The following is an 18,895-nucleotide window of genomic DNA, read 5'->3' on the forward strand; positions in this document are numbered from 1 at the left end:
ATGTGTACTGGAGCGCAATGTCATGCCTGGAAGTCAACCAGTGCGCATGTGCAACACGCCTACTGCTTATCGCAATGCTCCTTATATACTCAGCTGCGTTTCTGAATAAAGTGCTTTTTGTTACCTGCTACTCGTCTGGCATACATGGTGTCAGAAGTGGTCACGGCAGTTCCGGCCCGTGCGGCTGGTTTTTTTTTTCATGGGACCACAGCCTTAACAGCAGTGGTAATTCCTACGTAGGAGGCAAGAGTTCATCGGGAACGACAACCACGAGCCACAACGATGACTTCGACACTGCTACCACCGCCCAAGCCGCTCGACGCTACTGGTGACATTTTCCACGGCTGGAACATCTGGAAAAGTGAGTTCGAACTTTTTGCAACAGCGACAAGGCTGAATCTACAGCCCGAGGATGTTCAGACCGCTACGTTTTTAATGGCGATCGGTGAAGATGCAAGGCGTGTTTACCGCACCTTCAAGTTTGAAAATGAGGAACAGAAGAATGATCGGAAAGTTTTAATGCAGAAGTTCGAAGAGTATTACAGACCAGTTACAAATCTCACCTACAACGAGTTTCGGTTTGGTTCCAGGAACCAGCGCGAGGGCGAGTCATTTAACGAATGGCTCACAGAACTGAAGACTCTAGCTGCGCAGTGTGAATTTGGCGAGATTGAAGATAGACTTCTACGCAGTAGAATAATCCTTGGAATACGGGACAAAGAACTGCAGCAGAGACTTATCTCTGAAAATCCCTCATACGGAAAAACGGTTGAGATTTGCCGTGCTAAGGAACAGAGCAAAGAACAGGTCGCTGAAATCCGAGGCAGCCAGGGCGGCAGCACTCCTTTTGAATCAGAAAGGAACATTGACGCTGTAAAAGCAAAAACTGCCACCTGCCCGAAATGCGGCTTACAACATCAAAAACCGACAAGATGTCCAGCAATAGGGAGGTATTGCAAGAATTGTAATGGCCGAAACCATTTTGCTAGTGTGTGCCGCACACCAAGCTCGAAAACGCGGCCAGAAGGACGGCACGTACGACAGGTGGAAATGATTGGCGACGAGGCATACTTCCTTCAAGCGTTGGAGGTTCAAGCGGTCACGAGCGACGAGCACTGGGTGTCAGTGTTAAATGTGGCTGGTATCATGACCAAATGTAAGATAGACACAGGGGCGAACTGTTGTGTTATGCCAGAAACGGTCTTTCGAAAGTTATCAGCGGCACCAGCGCAGAACTGTTGCGCAGCCTTGCGTACGTTTTTCGGTCACACAGAAAAAGCAATCGGAAAGATAAACCTGCTTGTCTCTAATAAGAATCGGAGCACCGAGGTTACGTTTTTCGTTGTTGCCCAAGATGTGCCAGTTACATTAAGCGGACACGTCGCTGAGACACTGAGCCTGATAAAACGCATAGATGCCGTCAACGAAGTGTCCGAGATCCTGATATCTGGCTTTGAAGACATCTTCCAGGGTCTAGGACAACTTGAGGGCATCACCTATCGCCTGCAGCTGAAGCCCGATGTACGACCAACCGTAAAACCAGCGAGGAGAATTCCCGTCGCCCTCCAAGAGCCCGTGAAAGCGAAGCTCGACGAGATGGAACGCGATGGTGTCATTGCAAAGATGACAGAGCCTTGCTCGTGGTCCAGCTATATGGTTGTAGTACTCAAAAAGGATAAGGTACGCATATGTTTGGATCCTTCCGACTTAAACAAGGCGATTTTGCGGGAGCATTACCATATGCCTACATTGGAAGACGTACTGCCACGGCTGCAAGGAGCCAAATATTTTTCCACCCTCGATGTCGCGTCAGGGTTCTGGCAGATAACCCTCGACGAAGAAAGTTCGCGTGTTTGCACCATGAGCACGCCGTTCGGAAGGTACAGATTTCTGCGCATGCCATTCGGCATCACATCAGCGCCAGAGGTTTTTCAACGCGCCATGCACGAGGTGGTTGGAAGCTTGGCTGGCGTAGCTGTCGTGATGGACGATATATTGGTCTGGGGAAAGACAAGGCAAGAGCATGACGCGAACCTCGCCGCCTTGCTTCAACGCTGTAGGGAACGTAATCTAAAGCTAAATAAAAAGAAATGCCAATTTTTGCAGGGCAGCGTACGTTACATGGGCCACCTCCTCACTGCCGAAGGGCTGTCACTGGACCCGGACAGAGTTCAAGACATCATGCAAGTGCCCCCGCCGAAGAACCGTAAGGAGCTTCAAGTGTTCCTTGGAATGATAAACTATGTATCTCGGTTCATCCCAAACCTGTCGGTCTCATCCGCACCCATTCGGGAGCTGCTTAAGAAGGACGTCGCTTGGACGTGGACAGAAGTGCAGGAAAACAGTTTCCAAAGGTTATGAGCTAGTCTTGCTACAGCACCAGTCCTAGCATACTTTGACCAGTCCAAGCCAGTGAAACTGTCCGTGGACGCGAGCCAGTACGGTGTCGGAGCAGTCATTTTGCAAGATGACCACCCCATTGCCTATTCGTCCCGCTCCTTAAGTGCCACACAACAGCGGTATGCGCAAATTGAAAAGGAAACCCTAGCCATAGTTCATGGCTGCATGAAATTCAAGGACTACATACTAGGACAACCCTTAGTCACGGTATAATCCGACCACCGACCACTGGAATCGATTTTCAAGAAACCGCTTTGCGATTGCCCTTTTCGCCTTCAACGCATGCGCCTCACTCTTCAAAGATTCCCTATCAGCGTGATATACAAACCAGGAAAGGAACTTTCTTTGGCCGACGCACTTTCGCGCTTTCCTTGCAAAACAGAGCTGGTGGATGAAACAGAGCAATTTCAAGTCAATGTTGTTTCTTCGTTACCTGTTTCAGATCAACAGCTGCTCAGCATGAAAGCGGAGACTGATAAGGACACCCTCATGACCGAACTCTGCCGTTACGCAAGTACAGAGTGGCCCCAAAGCAAGCAGCAGCTGCCGGATGCTTTAAAACCATACTGGAGCTACCGTGATGAGCTCCACGTCGAGGATGGGCTGCTTCTCAGAAGCAACAAGCTTATAATTCCGCCAGCAAAACGCAAGGAAGTTCTCGGCCTCCTCCACGCTGCACATTGTGGCGAAGATAAAATGAAGGCGAGAGCAAGACAGGTAATGTACTGGCCAAACATGAATGCCAACATTTCTGATGTGGCGAAGTCATGCGCTGTTTGCGACAAGTACAAAAAAGAAATGCAAAACTGCCCATGCTGAGTCACGAACTACCGAGTTTGCCATGGCAGTTTGTCGGGGTCGATCTTTTCCACCACGAAGGCAATGATTACCTCATAGTGGTAGATTCTTACTCATTTTTCTTCGAGGTTCGCAAGCTTAATCGGACTACCGCTAGTGCTGTAATCAACGCAAGTGCCGAAATCTTCGCGACACATGGCATTCCCGCCAAACTGTGCAGTGACAACGGCCCTCCTTTCAACAGTGCAACTTTCCAAGCATTCACAAGTCAATTTAATATCAGCCACACCACTTCTAGCCCGTATTACCCGCGTGCCAACGGCTTGGCAGAACGTGCCGTTCAGGAAGCTAAACATCTGCTAAACAAATGCCCGTTTTCCACCCTTGAATTTTACAGCGCGTTGTTGGAATGAAGGAACACTCCAAGGGACGAACAGTTGCAGTCGCCAGCTCAAAGGCTCATGGGACGTCACACCAGAAGCCAACTCCCGGTTCTCAACTGCCACCTGGAGCCCAAGACGATACCCACGGAAGCAGTTCGTCAGCGACTACAAGAAATACGACATAAACAGCGTTCCTACTACAACAGAACGACACGGGCTCTGCCAGACCTTCATAGCGGAAACAAGGTGTCCGTATACGACACACACAGCAGAACGTGGGCTCCGGCCATGGTGGTTGGTCCTGCGGGGCCACCGCGATCCTACGTAGTGGCTACAGACAGTGGACAGCAGTTACGCCGTACGAGAGAGCATCTCAGGGCCACAGATGCTGCTCGGCCTGCTCAGTCACAAGCAGAAACACCAAAACAGGCAGCGCCAAGTACCCCAGCAGACGCAGTTCAAGCCCCACTTCGAAGAAGTGAACGGGTACGCCAAGAGCCACAACGTTATCCACTACCAGAACGTAAATAGCAGAGCAATCCTTGTTTGCAAATGAAAATGTTCATCAAAGTTTTTTTTTCTTTTTTCCCTGAAGAAGGGAAGATGTACTGGAGCGCAAAGTCATGCCTGGAAGTCAACCAGTGCGCATGTGCAACACGCCTACTGCTTATCGCAATGCTCCTTATATACTCAGCTGCGTTTCTGAATAAAGTGCTTTTTGTTACCTGCTACTCGTCTGGCATACAATATGCTGCATTTGCTGCCACACTTCTAACACTCAGTTGCTCATGCCAGGTCTCACATTCCGGTCAGAATTATCAGACTTTTCAGAATGGACGCCTACAAACAAATCTCATGAAGGATGACACTGACAGCGCGCATACATTTTAATCTTGAATCTTCGCAGACTATTAAATGTTAAAAGTGCAAAACGCTATCAGCACTCAGACCAGAAAGTGGTGTAATTTTACTGTAGCGGCTCTTTTTAGGCTGCACTTATCTGCTGGATCAGCCCACGAAAGAGGCTTGAAACATAGCCGTTACGAAAACATGGCGGTAAGTCACTAAGGACTTTATCTTTATTAAATAATCGTAAATGAAATTTCCCGACGGCAGGATTCGAAGAGAGGACCCCTAGCCCAACAGCTCGATCCTCTGTCTATTAGGCCGCGGGCGCATGCCTCAGTAACACTGAAAAGAACGTCTTTAAGAATTTCCCGCGTGCAAGCCAGCGCATTTTCAAGCGAATCTTGTACACGCTAGCCTGCGCCTGCGATGACACGCAAGAAAAAAAATACAGCTGCTCTCAGAGCTGCAGAGGTGTCTCGTGTCGGCTCCTCGTGCCTCTTTTCCCGCGTTCGTCGTCGTCGTTTGCGTCCACAACCTGACTGCGTTGCCGATAATCATTCCAGCGTAGAATTCGACTTCTATTCTGTCATCGTATAATGGGGAGGCCGCGTTTACCGGAGTATATAAGCCATTGCTTAAGGTGGTATGAGCCATTCGTTGTCTTACATAACGGACAGATTTAATTCTAAAGAAATTTCATTGAAATCCATCCAGATTAAACGCGCTCGGGAAAGGGCTAGTCGTTGACGTGCCGATTCTAGCGTGAGGGCTTCCGAAACCCAGGTGAAACGTCAGGGAAGAGCCGCAGATCCCGAGTTGAGGGAGCGCGATGTTGAGGCCAAACATCAGCGAATAGCCACAGCCCCTCAGTTGATGATGATGATGAACCTTTATCGTGGCTCGTACCCATTGAGGGGGATATGCCAAGAATCGGGCGGCAGTAGGTATCGAAAGAAAATTCTTTTCGAAAATGAGTAAGGCAATGTAAAAGAAAGAAAAAAACACAAAAACAAAGAAGATTTTGAAATAATTAAACTAATGTGCAAGCGAGCCATCAGAATAAACGAAGGGTGAATTTTAAAGGAGGTTACAATCAAGGTGAGAATAAATATAATGTTACTAAAAAATTTGGACAATCCAATTTCACTGATCTGATAGGTAGAATAAAGTTGCAATGATTAGCAGGGTAATCGTCTTGTTCAGTTAAAAAATCAAACATTGCGCAATAAACGTCTCTGTGATAGAGCACTGCACGGGCCGATTTTCTCAGCCCGGGCCCAGCCCGGGCCCGTTTTTACGTTGGGCGGCCCGCCCGAGCCCGATCAAAACTTTTATGGCGAGACCCGGATAATCTACGTTACCCGCCCGGCCCGGCCCGCCACCCCTTTACCTAAGGCCCGAGCCCGGCCCGAGCCCGACTCGAAACCGGCCCGAACCCGGCCCGAGACCGAAAAATAATGTTTTTCAGAGTTGAGACGCCCGAGAATAACTCGCTGCACGTTACATGCACACCACCAGAAAGCCCGAGCCCGGCCCGGGCCCGCGTGAAAAAACCCGAGCCCGGCCCGGGTCCGAGTCAAAAAGCACACGCCGTGCCCGATCCCGGCCCGAGCCCGTGAAAAAACTGTGCTACCCGGCCCGGCCCGGCCCACGGGCAGGGCCGGGCTCGGGCTTTCGGGTAAGCCCGAGCCCGTGCAGTGCTCTACTCTGTGACAATAGCCGAGGGTTGAGGCCCCAAATGATAATAATACTGGTGTACTTAATCTTAATTCATTTTTTTTGGAGTGGAGCTTCGAGTAATATCTTTCTTTTGTTTGCATAATGCCGGCATGATATTTGCGGAAGCGCAATGTTGAGGCCAAACTTCAGCGTCGTCTAGCCCTCCAGGAACCCGACAATGGTGGTGCACGCCTCGGAAACGCTAGCCCCAACTTCTCCGGGGCGACGGCCAGGTTTCAACGCGAGTTTCTCAACCGGAACTTCGGAGCCAGGTACAGTGCGTGTGACCGGTTGTGGTTAGAGCACAACGTGGTACTCGTCAGTGCAATTCGTTCGGAGGAAAAGCGAAGAAACCCACAAGCTTCGCTTACCCCCATTTCCTCGACGAGGGAGGGGCTACTGATTTTTTTAAAGAACACTCCACGCGATTTTTCGCCATCATCAACAATTACACATGACAATAATGAATCTTTTAGTTTTAATATGTTTTCGAAAGAACTATTTTGATGTGTACTGATGTCAATTCCACCCTTCCATGGCCCTATGCCTGGATCTAGTAGTATTGTAAATAAATACATAAATAAATTACCCACATTATTCGTACAATTTCCCTTTGCGTCAGAATTTGAACGCCAGGCGGATAAAGATGCGTAGCCATAATCGTGTTCCAAACACAGACTGGTGCACAGAGGAAGCTGCATTCTAAGAACTGAGGTTAGAAATCTGTCCCTGCTGTAATGAAATGCAAAACAGGCTACGCTGGTTATGCAGACCATTCAGACTCTGTCAGATTTGCCATCGTTTTCCTGCACGTAGTAGCCAAGGTACGGTGGCTAGAGTAGTTTCTGCCCGCGCGTGGTTTCGGCTGCTAAGCACCGTGTCCCTCAGAGCACGAAAACATGCCCCCGCGTGTGGTCAGAACGATGGCCGGGAAGCTCCAGTGAAATGCTAATCGCAATGAAGCAAGGCGGGCTCGCAAACGCGCAGAGACCACTCCGTTAGTTATGACGCAGAAACAATGTGCTATTGAGTGTGCGGCGCGCGGTGCAGCTTAACGATTGAGGCATACGGACCTGGCGCGGCGGGAACAGGAGGCGGAAGCTAAGCGGCAACGTCGACAAGACGCTACAGTTCAAAAGCGCGGAGCGGACGCGCACGTCTTGCCCGCGGTGAGCATGCCGTAGTACGGGAACGCGAGGTCAACACAAGGCGACAACGCCGACAAGACCCTGTAGTTCTAGCCGATGCTGCTCACTGCCATCGAGTTTTCTCTGTTCATGCGTCTACACATGCAATACACGACGTGTTTTCTTAGTCAGCTTACGTTTACTGTAATTCATACTGCCACTACAGCTACGAGCCTTGCGGTGTGTAATAATTTACCATGCTGCTGCCGCATTTCTTAAGGCAAAAGCCTTAAGTGACTCATTGCAATGGCTCATACCCAAAAAAAAGCGGCAAGTTGTCTAGTGATAAAAAAGCAGACGAGTAAAAAAAAATGATCATCTGCAATGGCTCGTACCTAAACAAAGATGGTGCAAAAGTATCATCATCAGGAAGTGCTAATACCCCCGTAAGCAAGAAAAGATGCAAAGAGCTCCAGAGGGTGAATATTAAAGAAAGGAAAGAACGAACGAAGGAAAGAAATAAAGAACGAAAGAAGGAACGAAATAAAGAAAGGAGGAGCGAAAGAATGACACACGGAAAGAAAAAGAGAACGAACGAAAGAATCTTTAGGTAGTGCCTTAGGCGCTCGCATGTGTCGTTAAGGGGGCCGACCTACGAAAGCGCCTCTACCTTCCGAAGGTAGAGGGGCTTTATACGACCTACAGTGCCACACGTTTACTTCACCCTGCGGCTCGTTAAGTCTTGTAAGAAGTGTCACCCCTCCTATAGTATAACTTAATCCATTACCACGTGTGAAGCAGGCTTTCGCCTTCACGTGTTACAGGAGTGTAAAAAAAATATGGGATGTTACGTGCTAAAACCACGATCTGATTATGAGGCACGGCGTAGTGGGGGACACCGGAAATTTAGACCACCCAGCATTCTTAACGTGCACCTAAATCTAAGTATACGGGTGTTTTCGCACTTCGCCCCCATCGAAATGCGGCCGCCGTGGCCGGGATTCGATTCCGCGACCTCGTGCTTAAGCAGCACAACACCATAGCCACTGAGCAACCACGGCGGGTTGTTACAGGAGTGTCACATGCTGCGGAAGTTTGCTTTACCATTATGGGGAGACTGTGAGTTTTACTTCAAGACTGATGACATCGCAAGACTGGCTGATGCTCAGATCATCAGCGTAGATTATGTCATATCTTTGGAGCGTTGAGGGGAAGAAGTGATATGTCTATAGTGGTCCCCAAATAACAGCCCTAAGGGAATTTTATGTTGATAAAAATTTATTTGGCGCATTCCCATGAAAATATTCAGCTCAGTTCCATAAAGTTTACACCACCCTTCATTTGCTTTTATTGATTTCCCTATTTCCAAATAATACTTTGTTTGATTTTGGTTGACTGACTGTTGAATTACGTGCGCTTCTTATTCATCTCTTCTTAGTTTATTTTTAGGACGTTAGGTTCAAGCTTTATTACTATTTTGTATCATTATTACTATTTACTTCACTTTTTTCTGCTATTGTCCGCTCATTAACCAGTGTGGTCTCTGAGGAACAGCAGCAACAGTCCCCTGTGGTGGGTATGCCTCACTGTTTGTTTTTTTAGCAGCTGCCCAAGCCACAGGTTACGCTGCTAGGGCACCGACCGTGGGACATGTTATTTTGTGTTTGTTTTTGTAGTTAGCTTTCTCTTAATTTTTATTTAGGTAATGTTGTATAGGACATCTCAAAATCTGTGTTAAGGAGTTGCCAAAATCTCAATTTTGATTATTCACCTTTACCATTTTGTTCGTTGTTAGGTGTATGTTTTATTTTATCCAGTGTGGCCAATCCCCCTCGTGGGTACGAGCCATGTTTTGAGGCAACAACAACAACGACAACAAGCCACAGCTCTCAATTCTCAGTGCCCGTACCGCAACCTCTCAAGCAACAGCCACTCTGACATTACCACGTCTGCGTCACTCCCATTGGCGCTGACGCACAACGTCCCAGTCCTGAACTTTCGTGAGTGCGCGGAGAAATTGAAAACAGCAATCTCGACTCATCGGCATGGAATTGCTAAGGCCCAAGATGACACCGCATCACAAGAAGCTTGTCGTGAAGATTGGCCAAGTTATCATCCTCGGCTTCGCCATCGCCGACATACTGCTCCTCTATTACTACACGTCATACAAAAGCTAAACACTATTCTGAGAACCGTGGTCTGCCTATCACAATTCAGTGGCCTGTATCGTGCACCAAGCGATATCTGATGTGACCCCGCAAGGTGGAACGTCATAGCGGGTACAACGCCGCCTTGTAAAATGTGGCCCTAGGCGTTCATTTGAAACTGTCTGTAAAGTTTATTGCATATTTATGCACAATTCTCATTTCGCTTTTATTTGACCCTCCTGTATATTTTAAAAGAGTGTGTGAGCGGTAGTCGCCATGTCTATTGTAGATGTTCGCTATGCTTCCTGTGGTACGAAACATAAAGCGCAAGGCTAATCTCGGAGGGACACGAACAAAACCAAAATGTACAGAGTGATACATTGCTGGTTATGTCTCATTCGTTTCATCGCTCTCTTGAGCTCTTGTGACAAATCATGGAGGTGGAGCACGCTCGTCTTATTTGAAATGTCATTTGTTCGTGTTCTTGAAGGTTTAACCCGTCTGACGTAATGCCTGCTCTCATGTGATGTGTGTGCAAGCAGTAGCCTATCGACGAGCTGCTACACGAGCTGCAAGCGCATGGACACAGCGACCCCCTGGCAATAGTGGTCGTCAACGGAGTTTCCAAGAAGTCCGCCCTCTTCGCCGCCACTGTGGTCGCAGGATGTGGTCCACAACCCATATGGACCTGGCCATGAGTTGGATGCTGTACTCGTAGTTATTAGTGTAAGAAAAATCAACTGAGGATGAACAAATGTCCCATCTTGGCGTACAACCATCTTTGCTCTGCTTCTTCGAAGGGCGTTTGCGTGCTTTGTCTATTTTTCACGTTTTTCGTGCTTAGTGACATATTACATGTCAAGTATGCTTCACAAGTGGCTGAAGTGCCGCAACTTCGTAATTATTAATATATTCGTTTCAGGAAATGGGGTATAGCAGGTGTGGATTTATTAGGAAAAATTACGCAGATCCCACTGGTGGTATAGTTGGTTAAATTGGGTTCGGTTTCAGAAACAGCTGGTACTCGCGCTCTGGGGGCGCCACAGTAATGAGTCACATGGCTGGCCACGTCTATCAAAGCGGCCGCCTAATGCTCGGAGTGTTATTGCAATAGCAACTGTATGACAATTCCAGGCACATTTCTGTCCTCAGCGTCGCCGTGATGCACCGTATAAACTCCAAGGGCAATACCACTGTTGCCGCGCACCATATGCTTTATGTGCGAGTGAAAGCGTGCGAATTTGAGCCAACAATAATAGCTCAATCTCGCGCGCGCAAGGGAGGACAACGGGGAGGAAGTGCACCGTCTACAGTCGCACGCAAGGCACCTGGGGAACGGGAGGCAGGGGGGGGGGGAGCGTTCTATCCCAGCGGCGACTACCTAGTGTGCGGCCGACCGGACCCTATCTTGAAAGCAGTCTGCGGTGGGGACAGAGTGCACCGAGTGCGCTGTGTTCTCGCCGCTTAGTTCGCGTTGAAGCGAGAGGCACCTCGAGGGTCAATATGCTCGCCGCTGCTGCCAGGCTTTCTCACTCTACAGTTTTTACGGTGACTGCGCTTGGTCATTGAATGAGATGTGTTCAAGTGTGTTTGTGGGCGCGTGACACCATGCTTGTTAACTTAGCAAGCGAATGCTTACAAGTTTACACGGCCGACAAAACTACTATCCTTATTTCGTATAGCTATCTAACAAATTGCTATGGCAATCAATGCATCACCTTTCGGTCGAAACTGCGATTTTTCCTTCACCTTGGTACCCAGCTGCGTCCCCGCCTCGTCATTCCGGCCACCGTGCCAGCATAATTTCTTTCCTGTGTCTCGGCATCAGCGTTCACTGAGGTCGCGTCGACACCACACCAACCACACGTAGGAATCTGAGAAGCGAAGCTTTCGGGCTGTGGTTAAAAAAAATTCTGGTCGATCAGTTGACTGATATGACGGAAATGCGTTCGCATTATGCATTGGCACATCCCGATTAAGGCATTTGTTGCTCGAACGCTCCGCCTCGGCGGCCTTTTACGACGAGAAGAAGCCGAGACAACGACGCAAACGGCAAGATGAGGTGGCCGTTTAGCCTCCTCATCTTCCCGTTTGCGTGGTTATCTCGGCTTCTGCTCGTCGTAATTCGGCATCTGCATGACGCTTAGCCCGTTTCGCCTGGGCTTCTGCATGACTAGTAGCAGGGTGCACATGACGCTTAGCCCGCTTCGCTTCAGTCTTCCCTGCGAACCGACGTTGGCGTTCCTGGAGCACGTTATCAGCACGCTTCGCTTAAGCTGCTACAGCGAAACGAGCCATACGGGCTTCCTCTTATTTGGCTTGTCGTCGCCGTCGCATCGCATCGGCCTTATTTCGGCGACGTTCCTCAGCCCGACTTTCCATGCCGCTCGTTGATGACACTGCATCATTTTAAAGCGAAGCTTTGTACCTCTACCAGCCAAGGGTTCTGTCGTGTCCGTCGTTGTAAGCAAAAAACGATCCCGACGAACCGCTAACAATTGCAGGTATAGCAGTATAGCTTACTTGAATTCAGGCATTCAGCGTACAACTAAGCACTCGTTTTCGCAAGAAAAACCACAAAAACAAGCTTCAAATTGATGAGCCAACATGATGGATAATAAGGGCTGCGGGCAAACAACGGAAACAGGCTCGGCGCGGTCCGTAAGATTAGATTGCAGCTGTTGCAAAGCTTATGCAGCTGCTTGAAAGAGGGTTGACGTCATTCGAAACCCTTCCAGCCTAGTAACTGCTTCGGTTCATTTTCTAGACTACCCCACTATGGGGTAGTCTAGTAGTGTATATCACACCGATCATAAAGCAGTAGTGAACATTGTTGTGAAGTAAATAATAATAAAGGCCGTGGTTAAAGTTACGTTGTAGTGTGTGAAATATCAAGTGCGCCGCAGTCACCGTGAGGGTGGCGTAAAAAGCTTCGCTTTCCAACCACCTTCACAGGGTGGATTGGCGGGCGATTTTTTTAATCTGTACCGTCTGTACTAAACGACAAGCGCCTTCGAATGCCACAGGCAATCAGGGAAGTCCACCGCAGCCTGCCACAGCGTTATATTCTCATCTCCCTTGGCGATCTGCAAGCCGTAAGCGCTGAAGTGTGACGTCACGGGTGAAGTGTTACCTCATACTATTACTAACACATCGTCTCCCAAACCCGCTCCCTCAATCGTAACTCATTTCTATACTTATGACGCCACAGACCTTCCCCCTCCTCTCATCGATTTCTTCCTCTCCCACACCACAAGGACGCCACCGGGTTTTCGCCCGCATGACCTTTCGGATGGTGACGCATTAGGAATGTCATGCAACTGGTTGTAACAACAATGCGTTAGCATTCTTAGGGAACGTCACGCATTTTTCGGGAGCTATCTGTGTATGTATCGACGTTTGTATCTATGTGTATTCGTATTTAACCGTCGTCCCTCCTAAACGGGTCACTGCGTATTAACGAACCTCACTCACGCACACTGTAGATGCGGGATTGGGTAGGTGCTCCTCTTCGATGAAATCCTTTGGCGCCGACCTTGAAGAGTGGGTGTGTGTCAATCGGCCTGGGCTGGTGTTCAACGAACCTACTTGACGCCATGTTTGGTCGCTGCAGCAATATGTGCCAGACGTTTTGTGCCACTCTTTTATAAAGCTCTGTAACACCAACTTGGGTAACATGGGCAGCGGTGCACCATGCATTTCGGGGGCCCTGATGCACCCTACCCCTTACCCTACGAAGGTATGGTTAGAAAGGTTTGCTTTATTGAAAGAATTGTGCTCTCCATCACTTTTTTCATCACTAATTAATTCTGTAGAAAACAAGGCCAGCAGCCAGGACTCTTTTAGGGCAGTAAAAATGATAGTTTGGTCCTGCATGTGAACTATTTGAGAAGACAGCAGCACCCAGCCACATTTCTGAATGTGGCTGGGCTCACAAAGAAAGCTTTAATGAGATCATTATGCTAACGTTTACTATGCCGTTTTGTATGGCTGGCTGCACCTTTTGCTGGTTGCAGAACGTGTTCGGGCCAAGGCAGTGCTTCGCAATTACAGGGATGACTGAACATTAAATGTTGTGCCAAAAGCTCAAAGCGCCGGATATCGTACGGTCGTTTACTTCTCAGCAGTCCTCAGGAGGCCATGCAGTCGAATGAGTGGTGGTAGATTTCATGAAAGTCCCGAGGGAGACCAGGAAGATTGTTCGCACTTTTGAAAAGGCAACAGAAAATTCCTCTTTGCATTCTGCGTCATGCTGATTATGCTTTTCCCCAGCATGACGTCCATCAAATGAAATCTATTTTCTCTTTGAGCGTGTGCGCTTCGCCACCCTCGGTATCACGTTACCATTGACCTTTTTAGCGGGACGATGTGTGGTAGTAATTTATTTGGGTAAAAGAAATTTAAGGTTTGCCCTGAAGGTAAGGCAAATGGAGGGCGCAATCCTCCTGACTAAGGCCTTTACCTCGCTGGAGCAGCAAAAGTAGCAGTTTGCAAGTATGGAACAACTTCGCAACACTGCTACAGTAGATGAGAGAGAGTCATACGCAATTGGCGCCAATGCCAACGGCAAGTTAGTAGGCACGTTGTAAGTTTTGTATTCTACGTAATGTCTGCAAAATACAATATTTTTATATTTAGGTATTAAAGGAAACATAATAATTACAACAGCAACGGCGCTATTTATTGCCATGAATCATGAGAGCATCATATCCAACAGCAGCTGAAGAAAGTGTAGATTGCACGGTAACGCTTAAAAATTTTATATCGCAATAAAGTTACGACTCAGTACAGAATATGCACTTAGCATTATTTTTTGCACTGTTACCTAGTGTACAAAGTTGGATGGCGTGCCTCCCTGATGTGCCTCCCTCCCCCCACTGGCTAAGCCCCAGCCCATACGTTATCAATTGCGCACTTTTAAATGATACGAGTGACCACAGTGTGAAGAATATATTAACAAGCGCAAAGTTTAATAGAAGAGAAGAGATGATGGCTGATCCTTAGTGCACTTTCTGAAGAAGTCACTAAAGGCAGCAGTAGTTTTATATGAACAGAAAGTCTATCAATCAAGCGAAGTGCAACAGTCTCGTGTGCTCCCAAACTGTTACGTAGAACGATGATATCTTACGCATGTTTTCAAGCTATGCAGCCTTCACGCAGAAAAATAAATGGATGAAAAATTGGAAACAGCTACACCGTCACTGTTAAGTTCCATTTATGCAAGTACCCACCCAGTCCAGGCAAAGACAACTTGCGGAAGAAGGCTTCGCCCATCGTTTCAGTTCATGAGAAGGCAAAGCTTTAAACAGGAACATCTTGGAAAACAACATCTTCGAATCGACTCCGATTGCACGAAAGTATTGTACACAAAACGTTCAAAAGTAGGTCTCATGACTACTGTGCAGCAAAGAGGCTGTTGCACTTACCAACGGCCTTTTTTCTACTGTTCGGGGTGTGTTGTCGTGGCTCTTCTAAAAGCGTACGTTTTTTTGGCCTCCTGAATGATCCCTACACGCGCACCCCCCCGCTAAAGCGGACAATTGTCGAATACGAGATTCTCTCGGGATGTGCAATTGAACACCACGGCAAACTCCGGCATATTGTGCAGCGGCAGAAGGCACCCGGCCCGAGGAGACAGTGGATTGGGTGTCTGGTCGGCGTCACATGACAGGAGACAAAAGCGAATAAAGAACGTCTTCTGTGCCTCGGGCCACAGCGTGCGAAACTCGGTCGTCACGGCCTCCGGCCCGAAGCTCTTCAGCAGGCCTTCGTAGGCCAGCCGTAGGCTGAGCGCCTGGAGGTACATGGCGCGACGCTGCACTTCACCGCTGCCGAAGGCGTGGCGCTGCAGTCCGAGTAGGCTGTGCAGCCGCTGGAGGCAGAGGACGCTCGCATTGTAGTTCCTCCCCGCCGTGCCGTCTCGCGGCCCAGGGTCAATAAGATGTAGTGTGGGGCCCTGTTGTAGAATAATGGGCAGGGAAACGTGTTTGGAGTAAAGGAGCTATTTTACTCATAGGTTTTATAACACGACCACTCCCTCTCGCTTTTATTGATACAGTCGAACCCAGATTTTACAGTAACCAATTTTGTCATTCTTTTGTTTGCCAATGCAGATTTCATTTCTCTACACATTTAATAGAGCGTGCTGCTTTGGAAGACATTGAGGCAAAAAAAATATGTCAGCGCCTCACTCAATATAAGAAACATCGATTGGAAATATAGGCAAAATAGGGGGTCACGTGGATTTAAGTTCAATTGACGTACGCCATTGATACTAAGTTTAGACGCTTCCACGAAGAAAGACAGGCAGGCTCAGTGAGCGTGTTGTCTTCTATAAATGCCATAACAGCGTACCCTGGCAAGCTTTCGGTGTTTTTTTTTGCTCTTTGATCAATACAGCAATGCTATTTCGATTAATGCTTTAAGTGAGTTCGATTTTGTGACGTTATCGATTTAATTTAGCCATGTTCAGGTACAATCCATTTTCCAAATCTAGGTTGAACTTGGCATGTTTTCCACTCCACCACGTTCTAAGTGTAATTCAACAGGACTGGTAGACAGAGTGTCTCATTAACGCGCTTAAGTGATTTTCAGGACTACTACTTGTTCGATTTGAAGTCTCAAGCCGGAAATTTCTTACATTTCGCCACGAGAACGGCCCTACATACTTAAAAATAGCGCTACATATGGTAGCGTTACACAGACGGGACGGGCATATTCAATTGGGCCCAGAATGCTGCAGTAAAGTTTAGCTTTAATTGAATATAGTCTACATTTCGTTTTGTTGCCATCTAAAAGACGTTTACCGAATAAGCTTTTAAACAATCATTTATCACAGTAAGAAATGAATGCTTAGGCGCATGGTCTCCTTTAGCTGATAGTCGACGCTGTTCTCAATTCAGCAAGGTCGCGTGCTAAATCCACCAACTGTTTAGTGCGATGACATAGCTTTCTTCTTTTTTTAAAAAAAGTTATTTTAGGTGACTGGCTTTCCTTTTTGAAAAAAAAAACTCATGCGTGTGACTTATTCTACAATAAATATGAGAAAAAGATATTGCTTGAAACGTGACGTGAAAATAAATCCACAGTGGATTTACTCCTCCGTACGCAATTTGAATAGCAACGAGACAACCGTTTAGCTTGGAGAGTCAAGAATACTTGGCATTCTTATTTGCAAAACTGTGTAAATTTCCTTAGATGTTCCCGTCCTGCGAAAGTGAGGCCTAGCGTGCACATGCACTTTTTTCGTGGAATTGTCTAAACTTAGTATCAATGGCGTACATCAACTGAACTTAAATCCACGTGACCCCCTATTTTGCCTATATTTCTAATCGATGCTTCTTTATATTGAGTGAGGCGTTGACAATATTTTTTTTTGCCTCGATGTCTTCCAAAGCAGCACGCTCTATTAAATGTGTAGAGAAATGAAATCTGCAAATATATAGGATAGGCAAACAATGCATCAGCCTTGGTCATACTCCAGGCAGCAATTGTTTTGCCGAGGATTGTGTCATTCGCTACGGAAGGAAATCCGAATGTGTCTGATACGTCTCCTATGGTTTAACTTTGGTCAGCCAGTAGCGCAAACATTGACGAACGACGCTCACCCGTTGTCTCGCAGGCAGCGCAGGCGGTGCGACGATCTCTGCGATGTGCGCAGACAGCAGCGCCCCGACCGTGGCGTAATTGAAGTGGGACGGCACGCCCGTCGCGTATAGGTACGGTGCCAGCTGGTACACCGTAGGCACCACAATAGACTGCAGCGCCGGCGAGTACGCCAGCTCCTGGCGACGTTCGAAGCGCGAGACGTACAGTTGCGTCAGCGTAGGAGGAGACCGGGCCCGCTTCTGGTGACCGTACGCCATGACTTTCAGGTATAGGTCGATGAACTCAACGCTGCGCGCTTCGATGTAGGCCATAAGACGAACGTAGTCTTCGTCCTCTGCGTCGATGGTGGCTGCGAGCCTATCAACCTGCGATTTGGAACACGGAGGTTGCGGCCGCCGTCAGGACCGCGAGGGTTACTCGGCCTGCTTCAGTGTAGTATGAATTCATCAGTGTTACAATAATAATGCTCTAATAGCGATAACACTTAGGTGGCAGGCTTAGAATATGTTGTCCCAGTGTGGCACATTCTCTGTCGTATTTGTTAAACGAGATTGACTTTTGTTTTCTTACACTGCAAGACCTTTCACAACGCTTACTTGCACCGAATGTTGCGGGAATTCAAGCAATAGGTATGTGAAAGATAAGATTGTCACCCACCCCTTTCTAGGAAGAAGCTACGAAGAAAGCTCATACAGATCAGGGGCCAAATTCACAAAGCTTTTTGTTCTTAAGCGCTCTTTTGCCACTGGCTGGCCGCCTGAGCTAATGATATGCCCAGCATCAGGATTGGCTGGAATTTGCTTTCAGGAACACTACTATGCGTACAAGCTTTTTGTGAATACGGACCCAGATGCAGACGCTCTCCTATACACATGGTAGAACGACCACCCCAAGAAAGTCTTTCTTCTCTAGTTCGATCCCCGACCAGGGACGAATTTTTCTGCGACTACGCAGCTTTCCATTTCAGAAATCTGTATGGATTTCCTTTGAGGCTTCGTGCTATAAACGGGTAGACGACAATTTTTGGTTAATTGAACCTTCCTGCACCTTGCGGACTTCCGCAATTGATTTGCAATATTCCGGGCACCAGGTATAGATTGCGCTTCCGGATAAATCACTATAATCATGCACGCTGAGGTTTTGCAAAGACGCTCCATGTAATGATATCTTAATTTCGTACCACGTTTAGTTACAGCACTTGCCTGCGTAGTGTAGAATTTATTGATTGGATGTTTTAGTTTCGATGAGAGGCCTCTTTGGCCGCATAGGAAAAACCGCAAATGGAAGAGTGCGTGCATCCGAAGGCTGCGAAGCCGTGTACGCTTAGGCCAAACAACAAAGTGTAGCATTTGCGGGAACTGAACGGTGACTTCATCTGCACGTTTAACGGTTACAGAAGGCCATGCCGTTTCATGCATAGCCAAAAATTTCGCCATGACAATGGTCGATGGTGCTACCGGCTTCATTCTGAGTAACTATGCGCGTTGTGCTTGGAGCCGCCGGAGGTGACGCTTACATCTGATAAGCTTTAAACTGGCACGACTAACGCACTGAAAGTGACGTGAAAAAAAAAACTTTTTGGCGATGTAGCTAGACAAATGCTAGACAAATGCATCAACATTTTGTCGCACGTCTCTGAGGTCCCTAATCCATGATGTAAACTGCTTTCCCCACATTGCAATGAGGTGGTCAGGAGCTCACTCGAAACACTTCCTGCCTCCTCCAAGAGTGAAGGGCACCTCACGGTGGTCAGGAGCAGACCACAATTAGTAGAACTACATATATACATACATACATCATCATCATCAGTCTATATTTATGTCTACTGCAGGACGAAAGCCTCTCCCTGTGATCTCCAATTACC

At 47.8% G+C, this 18,895-nt stretch overlaps 1 protein-coding gene and 1 pseudogene across 1 annotated transcript; both read left to right on the forward strand.

Annotated features, from left to right (window-relative positions):
* The first annotated feature begins 282 nt into the window (after nucleotides 1-282).
* LOC125939874 (uncharacterized protein K02A2.6-like) lies at nucleotides 283-2,525 on the forward strand. The gene has a single exon (XM_049655379.1). The coding sequence runs from the start codon at nucleotides 283-285 to the stop codon at nucleotides 2,359-2,361; it is 2,079 nt and encodes a 692-aa protein (XP_049511336.1). The 3' UTR covers nucleotides 2,362-2,525.
* Nucleotides 2,526-2,647: 122 nt separating this feature from the next.
* LOC125939875 (uncharacterized protein K02A2.6-like) lies at nucleotides 2,648-4,112 on the forward strand (annotated as a pseudogene).
* Nucleotides 4,113-18,895: the final 14,783 nt, after the last annotated feature.

The sequence above is a fragment of the Dermacentor silvarum genome, chromosome 9 (genome assembly GCF_013339745.2).
Source record: "Dermacentor silvarum isolate Dsil-2018 chromosome 9, BIME_Dsil_1.4, whole genome shotgun sequence".
In the NCBI taxonomy this organism is placed as follows: Eukaryota; Metazoa; Arthropoda; class Arachnida; order Ixodida; family Ixodidae; genus Dermacentor; species Dermacentor silvarum.